Source organism: Coffea eugenioides, chromosome 2, assembly GCF_003713205.1.
Source record: "Coffea eugenioides isolate CCC68of chromosome 2, Ceug_1.0, whole genome shotgun sequence".
NCBI classification, from domain to species: domain Eukaryota; kingdom Viridiplantae; phylum Streptophyta; class Magnoliopsida; order Gentianales; family Rubiaceae; genus Coffea; species Coffea eugenioides.
The window spans coordinates 77,313,550-77,334,843 of NC_040036.1; the positions used below are offsets into that span (position 1 = coordinate 77,313,550).

Here is a 21,294-nt window from a genome sequence, read left to right on the forward strand (position 1 = left end):
ACACCAATCGAACAATCAAATTATGAGACGAACATTCCGTCTATGATGATTAAAAAATTTATAGTATATAAAGTCTAAAGAACCTCTTAATTAAACCAAAGTGTTTTCTACTTTTCACTTTGTGGACTTTACCATTTGTAGGTAGGAATTATATGCATCTCAAGCTTGATGAATGATGGCAATAATTCATGGTAACCAAGAGGCGAACAACAAAGTAAACTAAGGGCCAAGGGCTAAGCCAAGAGATTGACATATTAGGGGCTTCAATTGAATGCCTTAGGAATTGCAGGGCTAGTTTAAAATATAGTAATAAACACAGATTGCTAGCCAGTCCAATTTACACTTCAATATATTCGCGGCCAAAACCCTGAGCAGGCAAACAACCATTCAATCAACTGTATGGTACCCGCCTTCTCCGAGGTGCAGCCGAAATCACATCCCGGGGTTTTTGATACCCGAGCCCGATAAAAGTAGGTTCCGCTCGAATCCTAATTTGTGCTTCTATTCCTGCATATGAGGAATTTCTGTTTTTGTTGGTTTTGTTGGTTGCAATGGTTGTGGGAAATTTGATTTAGCTTTTTCTTCAGCTGCAGGCTTTTTTTTTTTTTTTTTCTTTCTGAGGAGGATTATCTTCTTCAGCGAAGGAGTTTATTCTGGTATACACAGCTCTCTTACCTATTTTATTTTCTGGTTTTAGATCTAGCAACTTGTTTTGTTGCTTGATCGTTAAAGGAAGGACTCTTTCTTTTCGCTCCTTTTTTTTAATTGTCTCTGAAGGAAAATTCTTGTCGCAGATTTGCTCAAATATTGTTAGTTGGAGATGAAGCTGACCCTTGAATTTGGGTAATATTTCTTCTGTTCTTTGTTCTTTTTTATCTGTTTACATATTTATTTCTTCAGTTTAGGGTGTTTAATTTTTGTCAAGAGTACTTGTTTACTTCTATACAACTTCAAAATTGATTTTTTTGTCCATCTTTTAGTTGATTTCTTGCCAAATTAATGCGATTAGTGACTTTTCCTTTTTCGTGAGAATCTCACAAAACATCTGATAATCCTTTGCATGTAAAGATTTGTATGAAGAGACAATTGTTTGGTAGGAGAAAATCAAAAGTTTCATTTCATTAGTCTTTCTAGCCCTTTTGTGAATTGGTCATATGCTACTCGTTGTACTGCAGCTCACTTTTTTTTTTAAAAAAGATTTTGTGACCTCTTAATTAATGAACCTTTTCTATGCTGAAGTATGACTAATTCTGTTTTTCAAAATTTTGGCACAATCGTAGTACATCATCCAATGGTTAAATAAAATGGGGATGAGGCAATAAACGAGCATCTTTGCTGGACACATTAATTAATTGTGCCAAGTCTATGGCAGTTTAGGCTGTAGTAATACAGAGTTAGAGGTCCAAGCTTCTGATGCTAGCTTAAAGTTTCATCTAAGATATATACTCAAAGAGCATTTAAGATTAGATGGTCAGAATTTACACTGGTTATATTTGTTCAAGTAATATGAATTGCTTTTCTTTTGCATTCTTGTGGCTGGGTGGCCCTTCCACTAGAGCACCTCAATGTCCATATCATACACTCGCTACCTTAACAAGGTGTTCCAGCTCTATCGCTATTCACTTCTTGCTTAGTTAAGTGGCAGAATTTGTTCTGGGATGGAAAAGAAGGGTCCTTAAAAAAAGGCACAAATGGAATTTATTGTAATAGGGTTGATCAAAATTTTTCCTCAATATTTAACGACCTTGAAGATGCTTATTTGCTATCCATTTTGTTTCCTAGTGGGGGGCTGGAACTTCTTTGTGATTCTGTGAAGATCCACCATGTTAATGTTGAACCACAAGCTGGAGAGTCAAAGGTAAATTTCGTTCTTGATGATAGATGTTATAGTAAGACATATTATACAGAATCTTTTCTCCAACAATAGTTTAGAATGTTCACACTGTACTTGTTCTCCTTCTTGTCCAGTTAACAATGAAACACTTGCTCTCTTGGGCTCGCACCAATTTGATCAAGGAGAGGCCGGAAATGTTCATGAAAGGAGATTCTGTGTAAGTATGCTTTCTCTTTTTGGATGGTGGCTTAAAAACTTGGTAGTATATGGTCTGAGTTGGAACTCCAGCAGGACTAGTTGCACCTTTGAGATTTGCAACACAACGTTCTGGTGCTGCTAGAAATTGTTTCTAATGGCCCTTAGGTGGTCGTTGGACTTAAATGCATTGATGTTGTTGGTTAACCTATGGTTTTATTTTATGCAGGAGACCTGGAGTTCTAGTCCTTGTAAATGACTGCGATTGGGAGCTAAGCGGTCAGCTCGATACAAATTTGGAAGATAAAGATATCGTGGTTTTCATTTCAACATTGCATGGTGGATAGTTGCCAGTGATGATTGTGTATTATTGCAGTTGAGCAGAAATGATTTACTATGTCCATCATGAACTGTTGTAGTGACCTCCTTTTATGAATGCCAATCCAGGACTGTTATGTCGTTCATTAGTTCCTTCCACCCCAACCCCTAACTAGTTTTGTTCAAGAAAAAAAAAATACAGGCATTATAGAGCTCTTCCTGAGCTATGAAAAAGAGACAAAGGTGGATACTATTATGAATGCGTCAACTGTATGACAATGCACTAGTATGATCATCTAGAAATATTATTTTTCCTTCAAATTGGTTTTTTATCAGAATGAAATACTTGTATATTTGCTTGTTGGTAGATTGTTCCTCCCTACTTTTCTCTTTATTGAAGCCCAAGAAACAGAGTCCATTGATCGGAAAGTTTTTGGGGTTTAAACCCCTTTTAGGTTGCTTTTATCACATCTTGTTAGTGTTCAGGACTCATGAATGACGACGAGAAGCTCCTGCAGATTGTCCCTTCAGGGGCATCTGATAAAATTTGAACAATACAGAGAAAATTATTGCCCCTTAGAGGACATCTCAGATAAGTTGGAACGACATGGAGAAGACTAGCATGACTCCTGCGCAAGATTTGAACGGTGGTGATTTGTCCTTCGCTGGTCTTTCTCGTTCTTCCTTTCCTTACATTGGATAGGTCTACGTGCAATGCAAAAAGGAGCTCATTGGGTCAACTAAGTCGTTCTCCATCTGGTTGTACAGGCACCCAAAAAGATGGATTAAACTTTAATCCAAAAAACAAGAGTCGAGACTAAAATATAATTCTGAAAAGTCTAGGAACTAGAAGCGAATAAAATGTAATTAATGTTATTGGCAACTTGGCATATGGAAAAGTTACGAAAGAAAGAATAGGCGGTCTTATAAAATTAATTTGGCATATGAGGAAGTTATGAAGGAAAGAATAGATGGTTTCACAAGGTTTTATTTCACTTTTTTATGAATATTTGCAATAACTGTGTGTGTTTTCTATTTTTTAAGTTAAGTGGATGTATATGAATGACATGGATAATCCATTTAAATTTACCAATATAATTGGATTTAGATAGTTATCCATTTAAAACCATTAAATTTATATGAATCGTCTAAATCCATTTAGGTTGGTTTATATGGATGGATATGAATTCATTTGACCACTTCTAGATTAAAGGTTCATCATTGCACAAGTTTCCACAGAGGTGTGAAAATTCATTTTAAAAATGATCAAAATTACAAAAATTTGAATTTATATTGTTGAGAGTGGGATTTGAACCCACGCCCTTTCGGACCAGAACCTTAATCTGGCGCCTTAGACCAACTCGGCCATCTCAACAACTTGCTTCTAATCACTAGAAAATCTCTAATTCTGAGATTCTGCTAACTTGTAGAGCACTAGAACCCCAAGTGTTGACCTTTTTTTTTTTCGGAGTATGCTCTTTCATGCATTCTGAAGCCAACCACACCAAGCAATTCCCAGAAATCTCAAGGGTTTTTCTTTAGACCCCGTTACCAAGAGCAAGACTGATATTGAAGCCCTGTTTGATAATCCAATTCAGTATTTTAATTATAGATTTAGATTTTAATATGTTCAAATACATTTGATAACAAAAATAAAACATTTGAATTAATTAAATGACACTGAATTTTTTAATCAAAATTTGTTCCAAAACAATAAGTGATTTACTTATTACTTAATGTGATATACACTCAAATATATCAAATTTAGTACTTTACAATTCAATAATTTAATGGATTCATATTTCAGTTTTTATACTATAATTTTATCAAATGCACCTTAAGTTGAGATTGAATAATGCACCACTCAAACTCTACTCAAATAAAAGTACTTGAGGTCAAGTTTGTTGAGTTCTTAAAATTTGAACTCGAGTTCGAATTTATTTCATCCTATTCGGCTTTGAGTTCAACCAAATCAAACTCATTTGACCTCAATCAAATTCTCAAACTCAATTTTTTTGATAATTTTATAATTATCTTATCTACAAATGTAATTTTACAAATAAATAATTAAAAATTATATTATAATTACGCTATTCGATGAAACTCGGCAAGTACTCGAGTTTAATTTTTCCTACTCAAACTCAACTCGCCTGAATTATTTTACTGAGTAGCTTGAACTTGACTCAAACTTGATCAATACCAAATTTGAGCCGAACCTTTGACCAAGTTACTCGCAAGTCTCGGTCGAGTAGTTTGGTTAATTTACACTCTTAATCCAAAGTAAGCGTCAAAACCAGGTTTTAACAACATATAGATCTGAAGATCTCTGGCCGTAAACTGAAGCAAGTAGAAAAACCAGAAGAAAAATAACTTCAATTCCAGGCATAGACAACGGGGTATGTTTTCTCCACAGCTGAAATAATAAATAACTTCCCAAACCTGACAAATTCGTGATACAACATGAAATGTTAAATGAGGAGAAGAACGAAACGAAGCATTCAACAAGTAGTCATCGGACGAGCAACAAAAATTATTCCGAGATGCTTAATCAAAATTGATGTCCATGGAAAATCTACAATTCTGTTTGGCTAAGCTACAACACATTCAATATATGAAAAGTATTTCTGCCTGAAGGGTACAAATAACTTATATGACTAAAGTTTATGCATCAATTTAATAAAGATAATGACAATCAAAAAAAGTTTATGCATCTGAACGGTCTGAAAAATCCAACAAAAGCACAGAATGCTTTTGTGACTGACGATATTGGCCCATAAATGCACCCTTTTCTGATTCTTTTTCTTTTCAATCAAACCTTCTGTTTCCCTTTTCTGATTTTTTCTAATTGCGCTTCAGCATCTTTCAACTGTTCTTTCAGTACTGATATCCTCTCCTGTAACTCTTCCACAGTTCCTCGAACAAGGGAAGGTTGATATGGTGATAGAAAATGGCGTGAAAATGATTCCAGTGCTTCAACCCCACAAACCTATAAAACCTCATTGCTTGTTCAGTCAGACCACACAAGATAATCAAATATAATTTCAGGTAAGAAATATGACTGCAAAAAAGTGTGCATCAGGCTTTGATCTTCTCAATTACAAGTTGATCAGAACATCTAGGATGACAGACTTCTCAATTTTGCCATTTTAGATAATGACAATTCTTGTCAAATGAATTGATGAGAAAAGTCATGACACTTCAACAATCGAGGAAGAAGAATAGAAAAAGAGAATCTTTATACCTCTTGTGGCAGCAAGGGCAACTTGCTAATGTGAAAATCATCGTATAGCAGGTAGAATTGATCCAAATACTTTTGTTGCATCCGCATCCTAGCCTTTAGTAACTTGGATTCCACAGCTAAATCATAAACACAGACACGTAAGTGGAATGCCAATGTTTTCAAAGTAAACATGTTATTCAGTCAAGAAAACTACACATTTGAAAAATGGAAAAGTACCTTCTTCATCAAACAGTACTTGATTAATAATAATATTGTGTGTATCTATCTCAAATTTGGTGAGTTCCTGAACGAGTCTTTCAGTTTCATACAGAGAGAGAAATTCAGGGATGCAAACACAAACAAATGTAGTTAAGTCCTGCGACAATAAAATAGACATTAGTGGAATGATTAATTAAGTGGAACAGTTGCACAAACTTGCAGCCAAAACAAGGTAGCATGCATGAGCAACAGTGTGTTGTCATCCAGTTGCCTCAAGCCAGTTCACTCAAGATGGAGAGAGGAAGTAGCAAAAGCAACAGTAATCAAGCATTAGTCTAATATGGTCTCAAGTGCTTTTCAATACTATTTTATTTTTTCTGCCCAAAAATTGACTCCAACATGTGAAGCAGCTCAATCATGATGACTATTATTGCAGAAGGAATTTGCTATTTACAAGCCATCGGTAACAGAAAAGCTTCTCAAGAGTAAGATCTTACTGGATCTTTAAACTGCTTATTGACTTGTTCAATCACATCTTTCATGCCTTCCAACTTTCCAAGAATTGCATCCTCGCCGAATTCATCATCAGCACCAAAGAGACGTGACATCTGCCATAAATAGTTTCTAATATGAATAAATTACATTATGAGTGAAATAAACCACACATGAAAGACACACCAAAAATGCAAGAGAAAAGTGAAAAAAAGTCCATAAGCAGTTACCATCTACATCAAGCCGAAGCAGTAGACTTTCATTATACAGGCCTAAAACAGAAGTTTCTGAACCTTATCCTTTAATAGTAGGAAGGGACTTTGTTCTTCTAAATCGAAGGCATACGACAAATACTCACCCTTTAACACCTCACCCCACGGCTTCTAGTATGTAATGTATGCTAGCACAAGAGAGGGAGCCTATTTAGTACCACGTGGTTTCTTGGTCAGTCAGATGCTTCAACCAATAAATGGTACTTTTTTCTCTTAGTTTCTCATACCTGATTCGGCGATACAAATAGCTTTTTGCACCTTACGGTGGGTTCAATAATGGACATATGTTAGGGAATGCTCATGTCCTCGCATCATCTATTTGCCTTATAGCCCATGTCTATAACTACTTGAATACTTATTGTCAGCAACATATCGACTATGTTCACTCAATACCCATGCCTATTGGTAGGCTATTTAGAGGCTATGCCATCCTACAAGATGTTAAATCACAAGATTAAACATTAGGGCTGGCTTCTACTCTCATCTCTCCTTCCTCCCTCTCCTCCTGCAAATCACCCTGTTCATGCTTTCACCTTCTGGCTTTCATGCAACATCAACCTTCAACAGAACTACCTAAAACGGAGTGTTGCATGTAGTGAAACAAAAAAAAGATATTAACCAACATGCTCGCTGCTTAGCTATTTGAACATGTGGCTTGCTTGTTTAGTCTCAACTTAAAATGGAAAAAGCTAGAAGAGATAAATAATTGAGACAGCAGTAAAATTGGTTGCAAAATCATTGAGATAAGTCATAGTAATATAATTAACTAAATAGAAATCCAAAATTTACACCAATACACATAAAGCAATAACTATGATCTAGTCAGCAACACATCAAGATACCCCAATCTAATGAAGAAAGCAGTAAGAGAAAGTTCAGTTGACTTAAGCCTGCAGACAAACCACAAACACACCTGGCTTATCAAACCACCAAATTTACTTTTTAAGCTCATCATCTTGGCCAGACCCTTCTCTAATGTCGATGGAAATTGTAACAGACGAAGTGTATGTCCAGTTGGAGCTGTATCAAATACTATAACGGAATAATCCATTGTTTGCACTAATCTGAAGAAGAAAATGTGCAAGATGTGTTAAGAATTGACATGAAATGGACGACAATTCATAAAACAATATCATCACTCACGTCATACAACAATTTGTAAAACAATATCATCAGTCACATCAAAGGAAACATATCAATCAAGTTTACTGAGTAATTTAATTCTCAAAACTGGATATGTCCACCAATCTATTTTCAACAGTGAAAGGAAGAAATAATGGCAAACTTATTCACATGTAACAAATATTTTAATGCCCCAAATAATCGTGACTAATAACCTAAAACAAAAAAGAACATCAGCAAATACAGTCATACTAAAAGCCAGTGACACATGCTGCTTAACATATTTTGAAAAACTGAAGAGAGCACCAGTTGCTCAGACATGCTGCTTAGCATGTCTTTTGCTTAGATATGGCATTTCGTAATTCAGATATCTATAATCATTGTCCTTGATTGTTTCTCTTTTCAATAGAAGAACCTGCCTCCAACACTCATGAAAAGTCCAGGTATCCAGTTTTTATCTCAACATCCATGCCGCGCCAAAAAAAGTTGGTTGGTAGGGAATAGGCTCTAGATAATAAGAATTGACAAACCCAGCAGCCAGCTCAGAAGATTTTCCATAGCTCAAAAGAACTCATAGCAGTTAAGTGGTACATTGATCTTGCATCATTTGTTGTATCCCAAAATCAACTCTAGTAAAGATATAAGTCAACAACTTTGAAAACTAAAACACTCATTCTCTCTCAGAGACAGTTCTATACAATCTTTGATGTGTAGTCAGTGCACGTGAACTTTTCATTACAAACCCAAAAACAATTGAACAGTAGCGACTAGAGGATATATGCAGCATAACAAACTTACAAGGAGATTAATATGGCTTTCAGCACATTGAACCAGTATTCCCTTTTCCCCACCACTCACAGCATAGAAGTGCTGAAAAGGAACCTTTTTTTTGGGGTTTTTAGGCTCAGGGAACATAGTGTTCACATCTTCTTTCTTATACCTCTACCAATTAATTATGTAGCATCACAAACTCAAAATGAATAATGTGTAGATCCAACATCTTTAGAACTTAAATACAAATTAGCTTCTGATTAGATTAAAATGCAAGAGAGATAGCAGCAGTAAATGTTTGAAGAATGTAGAAGCCCATGACATTAGCAGCAATGTTAAAAAGACATACTTAAGCATTTCTGCAAAACTCATGGCCTCATCTATTCCAGGAATTGCATTCGCTAGATCAGACAAAAAACCGTCCATCCCATCTGAACTAGCTGTTTCTTCGTTCTCCACTGTTGGATCAACTTCCTACACGCCAAAACCTCAAATTTAATTCTGAACAAAAATGGTTCAATAGAACCTCACATTATTTACGTCAATTACCAATTAAACCTGAACCCCATCATTCTACAAAAAACGATTTTGTCCTTAGTGTGCATTCAATTACAGCATAGAAAACCTAACTGAACAAGAAAAGGGCAATCAATAAAAACTCACTAAATAGGATTCGAAAATTTTCATCTGGAATCTACATAATAAGGAAACAAAAAAAAAACACAAATTGAAAAAGTTCAAGAACTCAAAGCCAAAAGTCTGATTGAATAATTGAAATACCATGGCATACAAATTGGAGAAGCCATTGACAAGGATAGGATTCTTGGTGAATTTTTGTTGGAAGGCATCGCTGAGATTGTGGGCAGGGTCGGTAGATATGATAAGCACAGAAGATCGGACTCTGGAAAGAAGAATTGACAATATAGAGCTGCAAGTTGTCTTTCCAACTCCACCTTTCCCTCCCACAAAAACCCACTTGAGACTTTCCTGGTCTAGGATGTTCTGTACCGTTCCCTCCGGTAGTTCTTGATTTGAATCCATCTATCACTATTTACCGACAATTCAAAGCTTATTCAATCAATTATGCCTCCCCTTCTTATTCTCCCATCAAGTTCTTATTTTTCTTGAGATTTATGGTAAACCCAGAAAAATTTTACTACCAACAAAAAGTTTTGTTGATTTGGGTAGAAGAAGAGCACAAGCGTTTATTAGGAGCGTTTTCGCGTTGCAAACCACTTTGCCCACGACTTCAGACAACGACAGAGGCCTCAATATCAGACAAAGAACTGTGCCAGATGGTTCACGGCACCGATCAAATCGTTATGAAATTTGAGGGTCCCGATTCTTTCTGCACTCAACACCTTAACAGTGGTAGAATTACTAAATCAAGTTACTTTCTATACTATAGATTAATGTTATTTTTTTGAAGTATTTTTTTTTTTAAAAAAAAAAATGAACGGTAACGATTTAATATATATATATATATGCGTTAATAAGGTAATTGAAAAGTATACATGAAAAATAAAAAAAAAATTTGTTAGAAAATTATGTTCCAAACAACCAAAAACGGATTGCAATTTTCTTACAATTTCTTTTTTGTTAATTGTTGGTGTATATACTTTTGCACTTCTTAGAAACATGGTAAATATACTCTATGATTTTCCTTTGTTGCAATTGTATTTTTTTCTTTGCGTTGAGTAATATTACTGCTCCATGCTCATTTTCTTCTAAAATTTTCTGTCTACAACTACTATTTAACAAAGATCTGGCATTAAGTAAAGTTTGTCTTAATGAATGGGAACATTAATTTGGTGAAGCTCCGACATTATCATACCTTTCTCTATTTTTTTCAATTTTTTTTTTTTTTTGATATGAAGTTGTTTCTTACTTTACATGCCTGGAACATAATTTCCAACGATGTTCTGCAGCAAGGGAGAAGCCCACAAGGGGCTTAGAAGCTATATTACATTGACCTGCAGTAATAATTGTTCATTTACAAGTTTGGTTATAGGTGCATATATTATTGTTATCCTCTATATACGTATATGCTGATTGATGATCAGTACAGAGAGTTGTAAGTAAAGCAGGTGCCTATGATTGAGCAAATGCAAATTGCAAGGGAAGGAAGTAGGGTGATATTCAATAGCCTACTCATTCCCCAGTAACCCGCCAGGGTTATTGTACCATCTGCGATTACTCGCGCTAGAGTCCCAGCTTCTGTTGATAGAAGTCCACCATTATAGGTCCCTTTTGAAAGCCGAGATGACATAACTCGAGACAGTAGAGATAGATTAACACCTGCAAGAAAGCTGGACTCATTCAGTAAACTGTCACTTTGATTTTGAGTGAGGTACCGAAATTGTGTCAGGCTGTTTTATGGCCATCAACTATTGGATTTGGCACACATATCAAGTCATGTACATGCCTGCTAATCTTTAATGGCCAATCATCCATACATTAGACCGTCACTAAAGTGATATTATCATCTGACAAATGCAGTGGATTGTTTACAAGACAAACATCTAACAATACCCTGTACAGTGAACTTGCCAGCTCATGCACTTAACTGCCATTGTTACCTAAGTGGCCGCTCAGTTCCTAAAATGAGCATAGGAAAACAAAACTGAGAGCATATTTGTGTTATCAAGGATAAGTTTCTGCAGTAAACTTGCAGCGTGCCCTGAATGCCATCTACAGGATGAACAGTAACTTTCCTAAAGGCGCAGACTGATGATTTAGAGATCAGTAGTTTTTTGTCACTAGGTTTCTGGTCAGTTGTTACGTGGATCGGGCATAAATAAGGAGAGTTAGCTAGCTAATGACACAAGTCCATAAAGTTAAACAATATCGTAACATTAAGCTTTAAGGTTGGCACTCACCATGCATAGGAGTGCTGAATAAAAAGCATATTACCTTCAAGAACTTCAGCTGATACAAATGTGACAAGGGCTGAGCAGACATATTGAGGAATAGAGTAAGGATTCGTCACATTGAAGCTAAATAATATCCCCAAGCATACCATAACTTCTGATGCGAGTAAAACTTGCCTGTAGTTCCAATCATCAAGTTAATCAAAATACTACATTTACGGAAATGGAAATGTATAGCTAATGGTATCGTTCATGCATGATCAGTTACCAAATACATGGTAGTATAGCCAATGCAAGTGAGAGTAGCATCTAGTTGTCAAAATCTAGGTGGACAAATATATGAACTCTGTTGGTTTCATAACTACCCTTCCATATTACTTCCAACTAAACTGACAATAATGGAGCTAAGTATGTTTAAAGTGAAAAAATTAACTACCCATCATTAACTCTTCAAGAATAATGGCTAGGTCCATGGTATCATATATTCAAGGAATGTCATTTGCAGAGTCATTTCCTCTTGTTGCATTTGTCTCTCATTGCACAAGTCCTCCAAATTGTGTCAGTTACTTTCTGCTCTCTAACATTTACGGCAGGCATTGTGCGTGTTTATTTTCTATCAATTGATCAAGTCAATATTTGCAGAGTTTTTCTTCTCACCAAAAGCTTGAAGACTAGTGATCTGAGAGCTTTCAAATGTTCAAGGTCAATCATGGTGTTCTTCTGATTTTTGTTGCATCATCATTCATTAGATGACTATTGCCGAATGGTAAAATTTGCTATAAAGCTTAATGAGACACTTTAGATTCTCCATCCAGGAAGGAAGAAATGTTTATACGCGTAACAATACTCTATTATCTAAATGTCTGCTAGAGAAAAAAATGACAAACTAGCTGCAAGTTATGTGAACACCAGGCCAATATGTGCTGGTAAACATTTGTAAGTTTTGAAACAATCTATTAGACCTTGACTACCATGTGTGAATACACTGGAAAGATACTTCCGGGCCAGACATCAAAACTTCATGGCGTCCGCTCTACAAACTTAATTTTACAGAACTATGATCTCTTCAAAGGATCTTCGTGCTAGTTTCTCAGATGTAAACGGTGATAGAAGTCATGATGCTAGATTCGAAGCTTAAGAGTTAAGAAAATGATTTTTCAAACATCTACTAGCCAAACGCAGGGATCAGTTTCAAGGTTGAACCCTAATGAGAAGAGTCCCTCTGCCTATGTATTGAAATGACAATTTGATAATGTTATTTCACTTAGCTTTCCTTTTCCAGTTCTCCATGTTCCTTCTTCATATATGTACATGCAAAAACGTTGTGTTTTTCTTTTCCTTTTTCTCCTTATGTTTTAGTCCTCTGTCTTTCTTTTTCCATACCAACCAACAAGAAGAACCTTTTGTCCTCCTTTTGCCTTTTGTCTCTCATTTCTCTGTCTCTAAGTTTTTGTTTGCCCAAGTTTGTGTGCTTTAATTTGCAAATGAACATAAAACAATAAAGATTTGCAGATTTGAGATATACCATTTTCTTCTTTTTTTTTATAAGAAATAGTGAGCTTACCTTTCTTCCAATATATTGCTGAGATAGCTTCCAACGAATATGTTCACCGGAAGAACTGTTAATCCAAGACATGCCAGGAAAATTGCCACCTTGCTTGAAGACCATATGAAGTAGTATGTTGTGACGACGCTTGATTCAGCCAGTAAAATTTCCATCGCATACTTGAGCATGAAGTATATAAATAGTTGAACCTGCAGAGTTGGCAAAGACTATATCAAGCAGTATTCTAGCTATGGAAATCATACTCAAAAGGGTACAATCATGGTTCGCAATATCGGCCGAGTCGTGACCAGAACGGAGGGGACCGGTACGATACCAATCTCCAAATCGCAGATATTACCTCGGCAACGACTCGCTCTAAGTCAGCTGATATTGGCCGATTCGAATCCGTGATGCATGATATCGGCCGATATATCCGAATCCATTCGAAGTCGACTAGGATATTTTTTAAAATTGTGTCTTTTTCTGTATTTTCTAATTTTAGTAATTTTTTCAAAATTTTTGGAAACTTTCATGTGCTATAATGTGTGTATCATCTGATATTCAACCGATATGTCGCGACGGATGTAGAACAACCGAGATCGCGATGTGACCGCGGCCCGCGATGGCAAACCATGGGCACAATATGAAGATGTTACCGGCCTAACTTTAGGGAAACACTTAGCACAGGGTATGAATAAGACTAGAATATTTTAAACGCTTATTTTCATAGTGTAAGCTTAAGACGTCACATGATTCCCAAAAACCACATAGACAACAATTATTTCCTGAAAGCTGAGAATGTAGTGAAAGCATGGTATGCTATTGACCAGACATGAGTCTGACATAAAAGGGAAACAGGCAAACCTTTACAGATGGAGTTAGCAACTTGTATGCAGACATCAGGGAAGTGACGGGTTTGCGACTTTCTTCAGCAGCTTCCTCTGAAACATCAAATTCACGGTCTTCATCTTCTTGCGTTTCTTCCAAGCTTAAAATCAATGGCTGAGCAACACTGTTCTCTATGAATATATTCTCTGTAGACAAACCAATGAAACCATAATGCCTTTGGTTCCTATACAGCTAGTGTTCATATTCCATTATGAGAACAATAAAAAGTGTAACTGTTGTTTGTGGAAGGAAAGATAATGGAAGCAGAATGGAGTTAAAACTGTACAAGTACAACCACAATAAAGATTCATCAAGTCATGTTACATACCACTTCGCATCGTCTGTTGTGCAGTACTCTTATTCTCCTTATTTTCATTTGAGGGCTCTTGAAAGAATATCCATAACCAAAACAGATACAGAAGCCATGCAAATGCCATAACCCATCCTGGTAGCGTGACTTCATTGAATGTTAATTTGAACATCTTAAAATTGGTTTGGAGTAAACAAGCAAGGGCAGGTCCACATGCCATTCCAAGTGCACTAGCACAGACGAAGGCAGCAGAAGCCTTCATCCGCAAATTACGAGGGACACAATCACTAATGTAACGCCTGTTAATGGCTCTAGCAGAACCCAACCTGAGACAAAAATATTCACCATTGGAAATTGGTTTCTTTTCTTTACACAATCACTAAAGTAACGCATGTAAACAACTGGTTTCTTTTCTTTCTTTCACTTTTCCTTTTTTGTCTAGTTGATTCAGAAGAACTTTTAATGTTGCCACAAGAAATAACAGCATACTTTTCTTGTAACGTGAAATTGAAAAAAATAGGTCAATTTTAATGGGTAAAGTAATTTCCAACTTAATCAAGGATGCACAGGTCTCTATTTGGGTATTATCTTAGAAAAGTAAGGTTGGCATAGGTATATCTATAATTATTACTAGGTGGCCACAAGTTCAATGTATCAGAAGACCATTTTTGAGGGAAAAGCATGCCCAATGAAAGTAAATTGCTGAAGTAGGGAAATCATGCTATCACATTGTCACATGCCTATCTAAAAAAGGGTATAATCAAAGTACGTGTTCAATTGACTATCAGTGTGCAAGTGTAAGAGAAGAATCCTACAAGAACAAAGAAGTATATATACTTACCCACAAAACAATCTCCCAACTAGAAGTACATATATAGAGTTTAGATCAAAAGCCAGGGCGTATAAGGTGTTTCCAATCAGAAGAACAATGGTGCTGAATAGGAGAGGCTTCACGTATGATTTATTTGACCATGCGCTGAAATATACTGAGGAGAACACCTGTGCAACAGCCATGGATCCAATTATAACCCCACAAACTGTTGCTGCAGCTCCAAGGTTCATAGAGTAGTTGTCTGCCGTTGGGACAATTATGTAGGTATTCACCATATATAAAAATGTGTTAGCCAAGTTCAAAAGAAGAGATAGAAAGTGATATCTATCATCAGCCACATGATCCTCTGAAGAACTTGATAATTCATCTGGAATGATAAATGCATGCTTTCCCAAGTAATGAAGAAAATCTGTTGAATCCATTAGCCGGTCTACTGCTGCTTTAATAGATTTAATGACAGGGTCCTGCAAATGATGGCAAGGAAAATATCTAAATACATAGGAAAGAAAATGAAAACACGGTACATTATGATATCATTTCAAAACATCTACAACCCTAGATAAGTGGTAGCTAGAATACAACAATGGCAACAAGATTGGAATGTTTTCTCAAAGTATATCCTTTTTACGCTTCATAGCTAGAAAACTGCCACAGGAGAACAAAAAGCTAGAAAATCTTCCAAAATAGACATAAAAAATGGTAAGCAATATAATCACTAAATCAGTAGCAAAATTTTGAAGAAAAAGTTAACTATATACCTTTCAAGTAAAAAGGGCACAGTTTTGCCACCCCTCTATTTGCTATCATTCATTGTTCTAGTTAAATGAATTTGAATGGAGATGCACATTAGCTATAATTTTTTTGTAGATTTGGACCATAGAAACAGATATTCCAGAAGTGGCTTGGATTCTTTTCCTATTTTTTTCCCCTTAGATGTAATCTATTAGTAATTGGAATAGGAAAGCTGTATCCTAATGTGCATGATGCTTAAGGTTTTGGTAGATAAATCTTTTTGTGCAATCAGATTTCTGTAGACAAAATCCATGTTCAAGTTATGCATACAATTCAGAAAGATAGTTATTTTCATTGCATTAGCTCTTTAAAAACCATTTCGCAAAAGAAAAACTATTTTTCTGGGACGTTGGTTGTACAATGAATGAATGGCAAAGGTATCTGATTAACTGAACAGATTTGTGTTGAACAAATGAACAAGGAAATACCAGAGGGAGCAGACCAGGCTGATCATAAATCGAAGTATAGCAACCATGAAGATCTTGGAGATCAGCAATATTGCGGGATATGGTGCCAACCACTGCTGAAATGCCCTGCATGAATTGTGTTTCCTAGGTGGTTATGATGATGTTCATAATAAATAGACTGCTATACCTAATTTCTGCAACATAGAATCATTCTATTATACCCTCAAACAAATATCACATCGACAGAACAATAAAGGTTGACGACTAGATTTTTGAGAAAGCCTTGGCAAGCAGGAAAGACAAGACAACAAGAGTTGTATTTACCACATGCTTGAAGACTTGTCTCAGTTGAGAATAAGGATGATTTGCCCGGGTTTTAACATAATAATTAGTGAACTGATATCCAAACCGCTTGTCAAACTTCTTCAAAATCTTGCGCAGGGCAATGGCATTCATTTCAACAAAAAACAGAAGTCTTAGGAGATCATTTGCTACATTTCTGTAAGCTTCCAATAGTTCAGATGCTTTTATTCCATCTGCTTCTTGTATAAGACTATCATGCTGCTCCCCAAGACCGGATAATCTTCTTGCAAGTTCACCTTGTTGTTCCATTAAAAAGAGGACAATCTTTTCAATCTGAAATTTATAGAAGAGATAAAACAGTAACTCAATTAACACCAATCGAATAATGTTGATTTGCTAGCATAATCGTCACTGATTTGGGAGATTTTTTCTTAAAAAACAGTCATGCTATTAACATCAATCGCCTAGTTAAGCAACTTGGCAAGTTCCATTGGACACGCTTCGTACCTGCTTATCCAGAATCCTGGAAAAGTCCTTCATAACATTCTCTGGATTTTCAGCTGAAACCTCAATTTGCTCAACATATCGCTTCACCTTCCTTTTCAACAACTTGTAGTCAACGTAGTATCTAAACAAACATTATATCAAACACATAGTGGCTTCATTATCAGATAGCAATATGACTTGCAACAGTATGCTACTAATCTGAATACATGCTGAGCATGTCTTTGACGTAAAACACCACTTCTGATAAAAAGTAAAGGTACACAAAACTGCTGACAATTTATTGGTCTTAGTTAAAAATCTAAATTTGTGGCCGAAACAGCTAGTGATCGTTTATGATACTTGTACTCCGCTAAACATAGAGAAACCATACCATTTATCCATGAAATTTGACTGAGGATGGCATTAACCCTATAATTGATACACTGCATTCTATACATTTCAAAGAGTAGAGGGTAACTAAAATCATAAGACATGCCCCTTTATTCACATCCTGACAGATGTTATAATCAATAGAATCAGAAGTGGGAGCAGATTAGAAGTAGATGCAAATGAACTAACAGCCCAGAATATGCTTAACTAATAATTTATTGCGATATACGTCAAACAAAAATAAATAAAAACATAATTACAGTAACTAGATCATCTAAACTAACAATGGATCCTTTGATGAAAAAGAATTACTAGAAAGAAAATGAAAGAACTACAATGCTTCCTTTACGTGATGTTTGTAAAGCACAATAAAAACTATTCCAAACACATACCCTTGCCATTCTTGAATTTGTTTCTGTCTGAGCGTTTTCCCGAATGTCACCATCCCTTAAAAAGAGCTTAAATTTTGCGTAAACACCCAAAAACTACTGCAATCAGAAAGAAAGTTATGTGATCAAAAACTGCATTTTTTTTTTCATAAACGAACGTACATGCAACACATGCAAAGTCAGTTCAATCAATCAGGCAACCAAGTAGATAGCAAGAACAAGAAAACAATCCACAATTGCCAGGAATCAATTGAAGACCTTACCTGACGTTGAAGTGTCACACGCACACACTTCACACACTAACAAAGGGGCTCGTGCATGAATTTGCACTTCATAAGCCTGAAAAAATTTATGCTTTACATCCATACAAAGCTTAATTGCAAGTGTGTATATATTGAAAAGAAGAGAAAGATAACCAGAAATGAGAAGAATCTAGCACCTAAGTCAGTCTCCTTGCAATCCTGCAACCTTTTTTTTTTTTTTTTTATGTAAGTAGAATTGGAACAGAAGTGTGGAGTCTGTGACATATCGAAAATATAGCCTCAGAAAAGGTGATATGCTTACATAAACTTACGTAATTTCACGTGATAGTAGTGCCAACGTATAGGACTCTATAGCAATTTTCAAACGACTTTGCTTCTTTTTTTTTAAGTAGTTAATTTTGCTTCAGTGAATTTTTTTTTTTTTTTTGTAATTCTTTAAGGTTGTTTGGAGGGTTTTATAATTTTTTAAAATTTTTTAAAGGGTTTTGTAATTATAAAAGAAATTATTAGCAGAAATTCATTTTCTAAATCCTCAATTTGTTTTTATTGCTAATTTTTGTTACTTGAATAATTTATGACTTTGTGATATGAAGCATTGGAAACGGCTAAGCAATGAGGATTCTTGAAATTTTGTACACTAAACCAAAATCCGGAAATCAATCTGATTTCTAAATTTTCAGTCTTTATTTATTTATTGTGCTACCAAATTCAATGCCCCTAATTTCCTACTCTAAAAATGCAGATTGATTTCATAAGATTGTCCAATAGTAAATGATTGTGAAAAGCAGCTCAGACATTTGTTATCTTTTCTCCAATCACGCTTTCCTTTTTGGTCAGGATAAAATTCCAAGAAATCTTTTTGATTGCGATTTTCAAAGTTTCAGCTGGTGAGTTATCGTCCTTAGCACATATGTCTCAATATAAAGTGCCCCTTTTTAATCCACTAAAAGCTGCAAGTGGAATTCCTTTTTGCAAGGTGTAAATACTACATAGAGAGAACATGATTTACAATGGGGTGAACATGATGGCATTTATGAAAGGAAGGAAGAATCATGCTCAATCCTGTCTCTGTATTCATGATGAGGGTGATGTCCGAATAAAGAAAGAATAGTGCATATATAGTAACATATTTAGGAAATCCAATAATTGAAGGAACCCAAACAGTAGCTGAAGTTAGCAATCAAGATAGGCTGGCAAGGAGTCGACATGGTGTAGACTAAGTAAATTTTGCATGGACATGCAGAGCAAGTTAGACTTTGAATTAATCACGCAGTAGCAGTACATGAATGCAAGTGTGGTACGTACCTTCAGGAGATGGGAAATTTGAAGGCCTTCGAATCTTCAAGCCAGAGTGCGTGACAACTTCAAGAAGGCATCTCCCTGAGCTTCAGAGACAATATGTGGGTGGTGGACATGGAAGATGTTAACTTAGCTAGGTGTGTTTGTGCGAGTTTTGGAGGAATGAATGGGATGGGCAATGGAGCAAGGGCCATATGCTGGAGGGCACTTTCTGAGGCAAGTGATTTATGGGAAACTTGGTCGGTCGTACAAGTATTGGCACTGTCGTACAAAGGAATATTGTACCAGATCGAGTGATGGCAAATAGAACAATAGAAGTCGTTTTCAGTGAGAAATACCATACAAATTATTATTATTGTTATTATTAGTCTTATGTTATATGATGAGGTTGGATAAGAAAGAACTCATTGTAATTCATACAAGAATGGTATAAATGTATAATTTTGATGTAAATGGAGATTTTGTCGACTTGTGTCTGGAATTTACGATTACATCAAGATCGTACGAATTTATATCGAATTTATAAAAATTAGATCGACTTGAGTTGAATGAACTAGAGAGTCCCCGATCCGTGCAATAGAGAGAACTGAAGGATATGATAAAATTAGTAATTATACGACAACATCGTCGTGTAATGTCATTGAAGTTGCTTTAAAACTAAAGTTATCGATACTGCTATTATTTGTGCGGATGACTTCTTTAAAATTGTTCAGCTTTAATTCATTTTCATTAATGCGTAATTAACGTTGAAGTCTTTGTTGTAGCATTGGCTTTTCCCTGTGAAGGGTACTGTCATATCCCAAGACATGATTCGGAGGAGGCATGCTACTGCAAAGTCATTGCGGGTTTGAAGATTTGAGGGTCTTTTTTTGTTAACATGATGCCAATCTATTAGGGGACCATCAATTACATAATTCTCTTTGCACCATCATATAAGGTTAAAATTAGGTATTATGGTTCGGATTCAAATCTCATTATGTTACTAATACTATTATAATATATGGTCTCATAATGTCTTAACCATAATAGATAATTAAGTTCCATCGGTGCTTCGCAGAAGCTTTCACTATCAATAGTTAAAAAATAGTTTCAAATCTCATTTTCACCAAGACTTCTAAGAGAGGATTCTGGATTGTCTTCCACAGCTGTGCTTAGGAAATGCTTATATATTAGCATAAAGCTAACCATTTTAATACTTAGCTTCCTTTATTCTTGACATGTTTGCCTATTAAGCTTCATACTTGATCTTCAAAAATATGTGACAATGAAGGGCACTTGTAGCTATTGTTATGTCTAGGTATCTGATAGGGATAGCCACCACTCAAAGATTCTTTTAGGCACGAGGAAAACACTAGTTTCTTGTTGGCTTGGCCCTTTAATCTGTAGCCCTACAATTTAAAGTCATTTTTTGTGGACCAAGTTATAAGGACGTTATAAGCCCGTTTGGATTACTTTTTTTTTTTTTTTGAAATTTTATTTTAAAAAAAATGTAATGTAACGAGTTGATATACCTGAGATAAAAAGTGATTGAGGAGTGTATTCACGGAAAGTGTGAATATGGTAATCCAATCAAGGAAATGTTTCAGATGCATACAAAATTAAATTACAAAGCTGGGATTTATGTCAACTCCAATATGATTAATTTATTAAGCTATAGAAAGTCAGAAAATAGGTGGATTTCAGGATTTGATTAGGTCAAAATTTGAAAGAAATATGAAACCGCATCAATCTTACAAAAATTTCTCCTCTCGATTAATGAGCACCTAAATCTATTCTGTGTTGTAGGATGCTAATACACAAAATTTGTCACCTATATTGCCATCACTGTCATATATAGGGCAAATTCCACTTTACGCCCACGTGGTTTAACGTTTTTTTACATAACCCTTCTATGGTTTTAAAAGCTATACATAACCCCCTTATGGTTTGAATTAAAGTGTCAAAGTGACAGGAATGACCATTCGTAACGGAGTCACCTAAAATGTCAAAAATACCCTTATGTTAAGTTGAAAATTATTTATTAACCAAGGGGGGTTATGTGTATATTTTGAAAACCATAAGGGGGTTATATAGTAA

General features: G+C 35.5%; 3 protein-coding genes, 1 non-coding gene and 1 pseudogene across 5 annotated transcripts; 2 read left to right on the forward strand and 3 right to left on the reverse strand.

Annotated features, from left to right (window-relative positions):
- The first annotated feature begins 368 nt into the window (after positions 1-368).
- On the forward strand, positions 369-2,544 carry LOC113761615 (ubiquitin-related modifier 1 homolog 2-like). Its single transcript, XM_027304684.1, has 6 exons — positions 369-470; positions 588-656; positions 795-843; positions 1,783-1,858; positions 1,969-2,051; positions 2,259-2,544. The coding sequence occupies exons 3-6, from the start codon at positions 821-823 to the stop codon at positions 2,374-2,376; spliced, it is 300 nt and encodes a 99-aa protein (XP_027160485.1). The 5' UTR covers positions 369-470; positions 588-656; positions 795-820; the 3' UTR covers positions 2,377-2,544.
- Positions 2,545-2,868: 324 nt separating this feature from the next.
- On the forward strand, positions 2,869-3,017 carry LOC113764306 (annotated as a pseudogene).
- A 624-nt stretch (positions 3,018-3,641) lies between these two features.
- Positions 3,642-3,722, reverse strand: TRNAL-AAG. Its single transcript has one exon. It is a non-coding gene; the product is annotated as a tRNA-Leu (tRNA).
- Positions 3,723-4,865: 1,143 nt separating this feature from the next.
- Positions 4,866-9,706, reverse strand: LOC113761048 (ATPase ARSA2). Its single transcript, XM_027303862.1, has 7 exons — positions 9,224-9,706; positions 8,793-8,917; positions 7,464-7,614; positions 6,284-6,394; positions 5,805-5,943; positions 5,589-5,704; positions 4,866-5,333 (listed from the first exon to the last, which is right to left on the reverse strand). Exons 1-7 carry the CDS (start codon positions 9,482-9,484, stop codon positions 5,157-5,159), a joined length of 1,080 nt encoding a protein of 359 aa, XP_027159663.1. The 5' UTR covers positions 9,485-9,706; the 3' UTR covers positions 4,866-5,156.
- A 584-nt stretch (positions 9,707-10,290) lies between these two features.
- On the reverse strand, positions 10,291-19,366 carry LOC113762254 (SPX domain-containing membrane protein At4g22990-like). 2 transcript variants are annotated; one of them, XM_027305625.1, is made up of 11 exons: positions 19,225-19,366; positions 17,660-17,755; positions 16,899-17,019; positions 16,413-16,724; positions 16,110-16,214; positions 14,899-15,353; positions 14,076-14,383; positions 13,724-13,893; positions 12,878-13,068; positions 11,357-11,490; positions 10,291-10,741 (listed from the first exon to the last, which is right to left on the reverse strand). In XM_027305625.1, exons 2-11 carry the CDS (start codon positions 17,710-17,712, stop codon positions 10,503-10,505), a joined length of 2,088 nt encoding a protein of 695 aa, XP_027161426.1. In that variant the 5' UTR covers positions 17,713-17,755; positions 19,225-19,366; the 3' UTR covers positions 10,291-10,502. The 2 variants fall into 2 exon arrangements, with proteins under 2 accessions (XP_027161426.1, XP_027161427.1); XM_027305626.1 differs by lacking the exon at positions 19,225-19,366 and adding an exon at positions 17,920-17,997.
- Between the last annotated feature and the right edge of the window lie 1,928 nt (positions 19,367-21,294).